This window comes from Petaurus breviceps, unplaced genomic scaffold, assembly GCF_028583685.1.
Source record: "Petaurus breviceps papuanus isolate PSGF00001 unplaced genomic scaffold, PetGlider_PUasm1.0 90762, whole genome shotgun sequence".
NCBI lineage: Eukaryota > Metazoa > Chordata > Mammalia > Diprotodontia > Petauridae > Petaurus > Petaurus breviceps.
Genome location: NW_027187339.1, coordinates 9,632,115 through 9,642,333, shown reverse-complemented (window position 1 = coordinate 9,642,333; position 10,219 = coordinate 9,632,115). Strand labels below are relative to the sequence as shown.

At 40.9% G+C, this 10,219-nt stretch overlaps 1 protein-coding gene across 1 annotated transcript in view; it reads right to left on the bottom strand.

Annotated features, from left to right (window-relative positions):
* Window positions 1-1,403: 1,403 nt before the first annotated feature.
* Window positions 1,404-10,219, bottom strand: part of LOC138146466 (pulmonary surfactant-associated protein D-like) — a 12,192-nt gene continuing 3,376 nt past the window's right edge. Inside the window, exons 3-6 of the mRNA XM_069068393.1 lie at window positions 7,972-8,079; window positions 5,702-5,818; window positions 2,757-2,864; window positions 1,404-1,411 (exon numbers count right to left, since the gene is read on the bottom strand). Of these exons, the coding sequence (XP_068924494.1) occupies window positions 1,404-1,411; window positions 2,757-2,864; window positions 5,702-5,818; window positions 7,972-8,079 (341 nt within the window). The remainder of the gene's footprint in view (window positions 1,412-2,756; window positions 2,865-5,701; window positions 5,819-7,971; window positions 8,080-10,219) is intronic.

Genomic DNA, 10,219 nt, shown 5'->3' with positions numbered 1-10,219 from the left:
AGAGAGAGAGAGAGAGAGAGAGAGAGAGAGAGAAAGAAAGAAAGAAAGAAAGAAAGAAAGAAAGAAAGAAAGAAAGAAAGAAAGAAAGAAAGAAAGAAAGAAAGAAAGAGAGGGAGGAAGAAAGAAAGAAAGAGAGGGAGGAAGGAAGGAAGGAAAGAAGAGAGAAAAAGAAAGGAAGAAAGAGAAAAAGAAACTATGAGAAGGAAAGAGGTGTGTGTCTGTAGATGACTTTCAATAGTAGACCACATTTCTTGGTCATAAAATTGACTGTAAGGTACACAATATATAAGTATAGATTCTATGTACATAATATAGAAGTTCCTACTGTGTTTACTGAGTTTTTTAAAAATCCAAGGCATGTGTCTCAACCAGGCAAAATGTAACCTTCAAGTCTCTCCTTTTACAAAGTGTCTCTTGCATGTATGTTAAGAACATATAAGATTCCATGATAAATACTTCCACAAAGATAAGTTTCTTTTTTGTGGTGTTGTTCAGTTGTGTCCAACTCTTCATGACCCTTCTTGGAGTTTTCTTGGCAAAGGTATTAGAGTTGTTTGCCATTTCCTTCTCCAGCTCATTTTACAGATGAGGCAAACAGAGTTAAGTGACTTGCCTAGGGATACACGGCTGGTTAGTGTCTGAGGCCAGATTTGAACTCAAGAAGATGAGTCTTCCTCACTCTAGGCCTGTCACTCTTCATTATGATGCCACCTAGCTGCCCATAAGCTGTCTTTAACAATCCTCAAAGAATCATGAATCAAGGCATAAATAAGGGGTATGCCCTATGGAAGTATATGGCAGAGCAAACTATACAGAGTCCAAGCAGAGGAGGGATTCCCTAGCAAAAGTACCACCAACCTTCCTGTCTCCCAGGTTTGCAATCTTTAAGTCATAGTCAACTGCTCCCCATATTCAACTCTTTGCCAAATCTTGTTGATCCTACTACCGCAGGATCTTTTGCATCTGTCCCGTTCCCTGTACTCTCATCACCACCACCCTATTTCAGCCCCTCACCATCTGCTTACCAGACTCTTGCAACAGCATCCTATTCAGTCTTCATGTATCAAGTCTCTTTCCTCTCTAATCCAAAATGATTTTCCTAAGGCGCCCGTATCTGATCTTGTCACTTCCCTAATCAATGAAATCCAGTATCTTCCTACTTACCTCTAGGATCAGATGTAAACTTTCCTGTCACTTATCCTTCCTAACCTGGATCTAGCCTACCTTTCCAACACATTACCTTGTCACACATTAGTCCTCCATGCTAATTCTTTAGTCCAGGCAACAGTCCTTCTTGCTGTTCTTCATACCCATCCTAGCAACATCCCCAGAAGAGTAGGAATTAGTAAGAGTGTCTGCTTTGGGAATTGAGGACAAACTAGAGACACTGAGGAAAAGCAACTTTAGGATGCTAAAAGGGACACAGAGGAAAGCTCTTATTATCCAAGCTTCCATCATCTTAAAAATAAATGAACAGAGACTGCATTCTGGGAAGATAGTGGAGTAGATCAGAACTTTCCAGACCCTTTAGATTTCTTCTATAGACAGAAAATTGCTATGAAATTAATGTAGAGGGGCGACTAGGTGGCACAGTGAATAGAGCACTGACCCTGGAGTCAGGAGGACCTGAGTTCAAATGTGGCCTCAGACACTTAACACAAAAACTAGCCGTGTGACCTTAGGCAAATCACTTAACCCCAATTGCCCTCTACTTTCCCCCTCCAAAAAGCAAAAAAAAAAAGTTATGTAGAAAAAAGATAGTAAAAAAAATAATAAAAACAAAAGGGGGGGGTACCAACTAGGCGGTACAAGGAAGAGAGCACAGGTCCTGAAGTCAGGAGGACCTGAGTTCATATCCAACCTCAGACACTTGACACTCAACTAGCTGTGTGACCTTGGACAAGTCACTTAACCCCAATTGTCCTGCCTTCCCCCCTTGAAAAATTAAAAAAAAAACACAGTAAAGTTCATAAGGTTTGTCTTTTGTCAAGACAGGTGTAGGGAAGGAAGAGAGACTATAATCCTAACCTCCTGCTTCTTTAAAAAAAACAACTCCAGAATTCTTAGAGAATTTTTAATCTTTCTTCTCCTTCAGGGAGGGCAGAACAAAGAAAAAGATAGTGAGAGTCATTCAGCAGGGCTATGAAGACCTGGATGCCTTGGTCAGTTGGCAGTGTTGGTTCCTAGTTTTTAGTGCTAATTATTTGCGACTCACCCATCCTGTGTCTTTGATGTTAGCATGATACAAATGTGTTTTAAATATGATCTTGGTGGGGGGGGAAGAAAAAAGAAATTAACGTGATAATTTTGTTGCATATTTAGAATGAATAGCAGGTTGTACATAGTAGATTTGCAGTTTCACATGCAATCATTTTTTTATTGTACTATTACCAAAATGTTTGTTTTATTCCATAAATTAAAATAAAATAAAGTAAGTATGATCTTAGGTCCTTTGAATGGACACTTGTCTGGTAACATGTTATACGTTGTGATGACTGCCATGTCCTGTGAAAGGTTAGCGTCATTGACCTACATGTTAGGAAAGTTTATTATGTCTGTTTTGATCACTTTGTACAGTTACTCCATCACCTTCCAGTTGGAAGGAATTATGAATCTCCCACCTAGAGTGACCTTTGATATCTCCTAGTATCGCTTTGCCCATTCTCTAAAATTCCAGAAGATAGGAGAAGCACCTAGCAAGAAAACTGACACAGGTCAAAGACAGACAGGGGACCCCTTAGGGTTTTATGACTTACCTTCTAGAGAACTTTTTCCTTCCTCCCCAGGTGATCCTTTATCCCCTTTTGGTCCAGGGGGGCCCCTTGACCCATTGATGCCTGGAATACCAGGGATTCCAGGGGACCCTAATGTTGAATGACAAGAAAGAGACCTAGAAAGAATCAGTTCATAGGATCTGGCTGTTAGCAGAATGTTCTCCATCCTGTCTGAGCAATGGATACCTTGAGTCTTCCAACCTTCCTTGACCTTTCAGCATAAGAAGGTGTGGGTCTGAATTAAATATTATACAAAAGAGACTTCAGAGTTTGGGAAACCTAAAGGCAGGTGACTTTTGGAGAGTCCCAGGCCTTGCTCTAGGATTTCCAGCAGCTTCTTATTCTCCTGATTCTCCTTTCTCTCTCATCTGTCCTGGGGGAACATGGGTGACTATTGGGGTTGGGGGACCTATTCCAGAAGGTGGAACAAAAATCACTTAAGAATGCTTTGGTCATTGCTTTCTCTTGTCTTTTCCTTTTTAATTGGTGACAATAGACATTCAGAATGTGCTTGGAACATTTCTCTGGAGGTGGGCTATTAGTGAACAAGGGTACATTTTCATCTTTCTGTATCTCCTCTGTGTAGAGACAGGTGATCCCGAATGATGCTGCCAGAGGGGTCCCAACTCTCCTTAACCTACAAATGATTTTGGGTCAGATTCAACCAACCAGTTCACAAGTTTTCATTGACTATATAATACCCAGTCCTTGGCTCCATAGACATTGTGGAATATAGGAGAAAGAAAAGAGAATTCACTGGATTATAACACCATAGGCAGAAGGTACCTCAGAGGCCATCTAGTCTCACTCCTTCATTTTACAAATGGGGGAAATGCGGCTCAATGATATTGATTTGCCCAAAATAAGAAGGGTAGGAAGTGTCAAAGGTACGAGTTGAACCCAGACCTCTCACTCCAGTGTACCATGCTGATACCATTCTCTTTCTAAAGGAAGCTTTTGCTTTATGGGGAGAAGAGATTGACTTAGAAGTATAACTGGAAATTTTTGCACTTGAGGCACAGATGTCCCAGGCCAGTGACATAGAGGGCGTCATCAGTTTTTTTTTTTTGGGGGGGGGGGTGTATATGGGGAGGAATGGGAATAGGCATGGCTCAGGAGAGGTGATCACTTCCAAGGAACCATGAGCTAATTTCCTATTTTTATGAAATAACTAGACTCTAAGCTCTGTTATTTCTGCTCTATTGAAGAACTATTACTGAACTACTTTTAAAAAACCACTTTAGTAGGGCTGAATTACTACTTCTGAACTACTCAGAAACTGCCAAATTTTGTGTCCTTTGAAAAGCCCTATGTGCCCTACCTTCATTATACCATTGGACATATTGGAAGAAATAGAGAGAACAGCACAGGACTTCTGTATCAAAACACATGTTAAAATCACTGCTCTTGACTATGGTATTTATGGAGTAGAGACTGGAGAGATTAGTACAGGCAGGGTTTGCTTCTTTGTTAGGTGGAATCTGGAAAGATGGAGAAGAGAAGGGCATTTGTGTGTATCAAGCTCAAGGTAAACCAGGTAGCACTATTAGAAAAAAGACATAACAACTATGAATTTTTTTTTATCAGACCAGTGATTTCATTATCATAAAGAAATCCCTCTATAAATGTAAACAAGCTCCTGCTCTAAAGCTTAAAGTTTTAAAGGCCAGTAAGAGAGTCCTGAGAATGACAATGACTTGTCAAGGGTGGCAGTCCAGTGGCAGAGGGAGGACTTGAACTCTTCAATCCAGATTTTTATGAATCTTGATTCCATCTTTTTAAACACTATCCCTGTTATTTCTCATGGTGAGCCTGGTGCTGAATCTGCCCTTCAGTGGGATTCGGGAAAATGAAGGACAATGGGAGACATCCAACCATGATGATGGTGGGAAAAGAGCTCAGTCTTCTATCACAGAATCTGGAGTTGAATTTAAGCAGTTTTACTCATCCCTGTTGTGTGCTTCTACTCTCTGGGTCTCAACTTGCCCTTCTATAAAATAGGTGGATAGGGCTGGAATGGACTAGATGGCCTGTAAGATCTCTTCCAACTTAAAGCTATACCTCTTCTAGAAACTTTCCCTTATTAATTGTTCTTTACATTGATTGCTTTCTATTCTCTAGCTAACATTCATACTTCACTCTACTATATCCTCAACTTCTACTGTGTGTGTGTGTGTGTGTTGCTTTTCCAGCCACACTGTAATTTCCTTAACAGCACGGACAGTGTCTGATATTTCTCTTGTATACTGAAGATACTGAGAGGATTTTGGATTTAGAGCTGAAAGGGACACAAGAAGTCATTTATCTGTTCCAACCCCTTCATTTTCTAGATGAGGGCACTGGAGTTCACAGAGAAGGATGTGTCTTGCTCAGCATCACACAAATTAGCAAAGTCAGAATTAGAATTTGAACCCAGGTCCAAATCTAGCACTCTTTCTACTGCACCATGCTGGATTATTGTGGGACTCTAGTAAAGGTCTGGCCATACAGTAGGCACTCCATAAATGTTGCTGGAATGAATGAAGAAAGACTGGGGAGTAACAGTTATGTCCTTCAGTTCATGGGTTGATGATTAGAAAGGATAATGGTATCTTTCATTCCAGTAGGGTAGAATCACTGAGGAGAATAAACATGCCTAGTTACCAGATCCCCTGACAACAGAAAGACTCATATATTAGAATCATAGACCTGAGGAAGAACTTTACAGGCCATCTGTTCTAATGCTCTCCTTTTCAGATCAGAAAACTGAGACTTCTAGGGGCCAATATGAATGACGTACTAATTAGTGGCAGAGGTGGATTGTCACATTTCTAGTCCTGACCTCTTTTACCACCAAATACTTGGGATGACTTCTAGTCACTGTTATTTCACCTACAGAGGAGGATCATGGAATAAATGTACTTCTCCAGACCAGCTGCACCACCTACCTTGGGCTCCAGCTTCTCCCTTGGGTCCCTGTTCACCTTGTGGTCCTTTGTCTCCTGGGGGTCCAGGGGAGCCCTTGCTCCCAGGAGTACCAGAAGCACCTGGAGCTCCAGGAGATCCTGAAGGAAGAACAGTTAAGATAATCTGTAGTCAGTCCTTTTAGGTCCATCATTTTGTTCCCAGCTGGAATTAGGAAGTGAGATGGAGAGGAACAACGTAGGGGAAGTCAGTAGCATTTCACATGAGTTAAGTTCCCGTTCAAATTCACTTTCAATTCTGCCAATACTTACACACTACTTATAAGATATCACTGGTATCTTAGAAAGAGAAAACCAAAATAGTCCTTGCCTTCAAGAGGCTTACATTCTACTGGAGAGAATAAGCACATACCCAAATATCTGATATCAAACGACTTCCTCTTTTTTGGTGTGTGTGTGTGTGTGTGTCTTTTGCTGTTGTGTTGTTTCAGTCATTTCCTACTCTTTGTGATCCCATTTGAGGTTTTCTTGGCAGCTAGAGTGGTTGGCCATTTCCTTCTCCAGCTCATTTTATAGATGAGGAAACTGAGGCAAACAGGGCTAAGTGACTTGCCCAGGGTCACACAGCTAATATGTGTCTGACACCAGATTTGAACTCATGAAGATGAATCTTCCTGATTCCAAACCCAGTGTTCTATCTACTGCATCACCTAACTGCCCACACACCCAGTGTGCCTACAGACTCATAAGTGTCCCAAGTGCTAAAATGTATTATTAATATCCCATAGTACTAGGATGCTAGGAAAATGATTTATTCCATTCAGTTCTCCCATATATATGTATGTGTATGTGTGCATATGTGTGTGTATCTATCTCTCTGTGTATAGTAGAGATTGTTAACCTCTCTCCTCAGCATGTGGCCATCCAAATTAGGAGGATCTGGTTGCTATGTTCCCTGCTGTCTCCTCCTACCCCTTTCAATTTCTAGTTGTGCCAGAAAGAAGTCTTAGGTAATTTAAATAACTGAACTCAGATGCTCTAGTGGAAGAGAATAGAAAAATAGGCAGGGAGAGAGTGAGCCCATAAAGAAATGTTGATATTAGCTAGAGATAGTGTCTAGGTGCTGGAGGAGAAAGGGAGAAAATGGTAATAAGTCACAACAAGACTATGTGGGACTGGCAGCCAAGACACGTTTTGGTTTTTTTTTTTTTGAGTGATATTTTATCCCCCTGCCCCAATTATGTGTAAAAACAAATTTTAACTTATGTATCTTTTAAGGTTTTGAGTTCTGAATTCTACCTTTTCCTTCTTCTCTTCCCCCCTCCCTGAGATGGTATGCAATCTGATATAGGATTTATATGTGCCATCATGTAAAAATATATTTCCATAGTAATCATTTTGTGGAAGAAAAATAAAAAGAGAAAAAAAAAGGAAGGATGGAAGTAAAAAAGGAAGTGAAAAATAGTGTGCTTCGGTCCATATTCAGATGCCATCAGTTCTTTCTTTGGAGGCGGACAGATTTTTCATCATGAGTCTTTTCAGGTTGTCTGACTGAGATATGTTTTGGAGACTCAAGAAAATATCATTTCTTTAACACCAAGATGCATGAAACTGTGGAGAAAGGGTACAACATAGGACTTAAAAATAATGGAGATATGTTTTTGAACTGTGAATATACCTTGGGGTCATTTCCTTATTAGTTTGAGTTAGAGATCTGGTGCCCTGGAAAATATTAAATGTGATCTACAGAATGACAGGGCTTCAGAGATGGTGAAGGGAAATGACGCTAAGCAGAATGGAAATTGAGGAGATAAAGCAGAGAGAGGAAGGACAGAGAAGGTCCTTCAATATCACCTAATGTAGGAAATGGAGGGAAAAGGCTCAGAGTTGTAAAGGTGAAGTGATATAACTTTGCTCACAGAGTTAATTAGTGCTAGAATCAGGAGTTGAATTCAGATCTTGTGGCTTCAAATACACCATTAAAAAATTATACTAGGGACGGCTAGGTGGCACAGTGAATAGAGCACCAGCCCTGGAGTCAGGAGGACCTGAGTTTAAATCCAGCCTCAGACACAACATAAAAACTAGCCGTGTGACCTTGGGCAAGTCACTTAACCCCAATTGCTCTACCTTCCCCTTCCAAAAAAAAGTAAAAATAAAAAAAGCAAAAAAATGAATTCAACTAAGGGAAAACATTTAACAATGAAGGTTGTTTAACACTAGAATGAGTGAAGAGAAAAGATCTTTTTAAAAAAAAAAATCATACTAAAGCTTCTTCCTATCCTGGCACTTACCTTTTTCTCCAGCATCTCCCTTTGGGCCTGGATCCCCAGGGGGCCCTTGGTCCCCTTTGGGTCCAGTGGGACCATTTTCTCCTGGTGGGCCTCTAGGTCCTGGCAATCCTGTTTAAAAAAAAATGAAACAGGTTTTTGATCAGTGTCCATGTAAAGACAAGAGAAACTCTTTTGTAGGATATGCTAAGAACCTGTCATGCCAAGAGAGCTTTTGCCTCCCTTTTCTTAAAGCAAACACACTTCTAATAGAAAGCAGCTAAAAAGTGCTGCCGAAACATGCCATTGTTCAAAACGTTTTTCTTGACCACAAATGTATTCAGAGCGTTGTAATAATCATAGATATTCAATCATAGATATTTATGGCCTCATTTCCCCTAGGAACTTATAGGACCTTTGTGGATATGAGCAAATACACCTAGGGAAAGTGCCAGATTTGGGAGGGCCTGGCTTCAAATCCCTTTTCCGCTGATCAGTGATCGTGTGGGCTTGGACAAGTACCCTCCATTCATTCATTTCCAAACACAGAGTTAGCACTAGTAGAGTTCTAAGATTTCTTCCAGGTACAACTCTAGAATTGTAAGATAACATAGTTGGGATCATAGGAAATGGAACTTAAGTATCATCTAGCCCAAATCTATGTTTTTTATGAATAAGGAAACTGAGGCACAGAGAGGTTAGGTTACTCCCCTAAGGTCACACAGGTATTGCATGATAGAATAGGGTTTTGAAGCCAAATTTTCAGTTTCTCAGTCAATGCTCATTCCATAACACCTGGTTCCCTCTCTAAGCAGCAGAACAAAGCAAAAGATTTTATAAAAAACAGTCCCAAGGGAAAGGTGCAGACAGTTAATGCTATTAGTCCAGAGAGGGAGGCTCTTTTGCAGGTGGGCTGGTCAAGGAAGGCATGAAGGAAGTGAGGTCTGAAGGAAGGCTGGCACTCAGGTCAGTGGGAAAAAGGGGATTATGGTGTAATGGAAAGGGTGCTGAATCAGAAGACTGGGTATAGAATTCTGTTTGTATCATTTACTAGCCATGTACATTTGAGCCTTGATTCCTTCAAGGCATTGCCCCTTAGGACTTCGTTCAAGTGGCCCTGGACCAGCCTGGTTGATGAGGGGTAGGTATGGGTCATCAGAGACAGCATGAAAAGCACCGTAAGAGACCTTCTTTGGGCCAGCAGCTTGTGATCTGGGAGGCTGAGGCTTTCCACTCCACCTGGGAGAGGTTTGCCTGCATCTGTTTGGATAGCTCAGACAGCCAAAAGCAGAGACATGGTCACATGTCAGACCAGGAAGGCCTCCTTGACCCAAACACTTCTTCTTCCAGCTCAGTGACATATAAGATTGCTTCAACAGTTAGAAGGCAAGGCTTTCCATGATAGAATGAGAGACTTAAAATGCTGAAAGAAAACCTAGGGGGAGTGATTTTTTTTTTCTGAACTTGTAATTTCATTGATGATTCCATCCATAGATGGAACTCCATTTGAAGTACACTGTCTACCAATGCAGAACAGCATCTTCTTTGAATTTTGGAGGATTTTTGGGGTGGAGATAGATTAAATGACATGTCTAGCGTTATACAGCTTCTAAGAGTCAAGGGCAGTATTTGAACTCAGGCCTTCCTAATGTAGGCAGTTAGATGGCACAGTGGACAGAGCCCTAGGCCTGAGGTCAGGAAAACTTGAATTCAAATCCAGCCTCAGACAGTTATTAACCGTGTGGCCCCAGGCAGATTACCTTTGTATGCCTCAGTTTCTTCAACTGTAAAACAGGTATGATAACAATGGCACCTACCTCTCACAGTCATAAGGATCAAATGAGATAATATTTATAAGGCACTTACTTAGTGTATACCTGGCACATAACAGACACTATGTAAATACATACTTATTCTCTTCTCTTTCCCTTCCTAACTCCAAGACCAGCTTTCCTTCCCCTATACCATGCAGCCTTTTAGCCCACATTTCTTTGGAAAACACCTTTCTCACTGCCCTACTGTGATGAGCTAGTTAGTTCAAATATGATCATCATCCTTAGTTTATAGCTGAGGAAACAAGTTTCCAGAGTTTAAGTGAGCTGCCTTTGATTGTATAAGTTAAAAATGGGAGTCAGGACTCAAACAGTATCTTCTAACCCCCCCCCCCAACCTCCACAGGTGGTAAAAGATACAAAAAATACAACATACTCCCACAAATAGATCATAAGAACAAACGCATATCTTTCTGTCCTTTCTCACTCTCCCCCCCTGC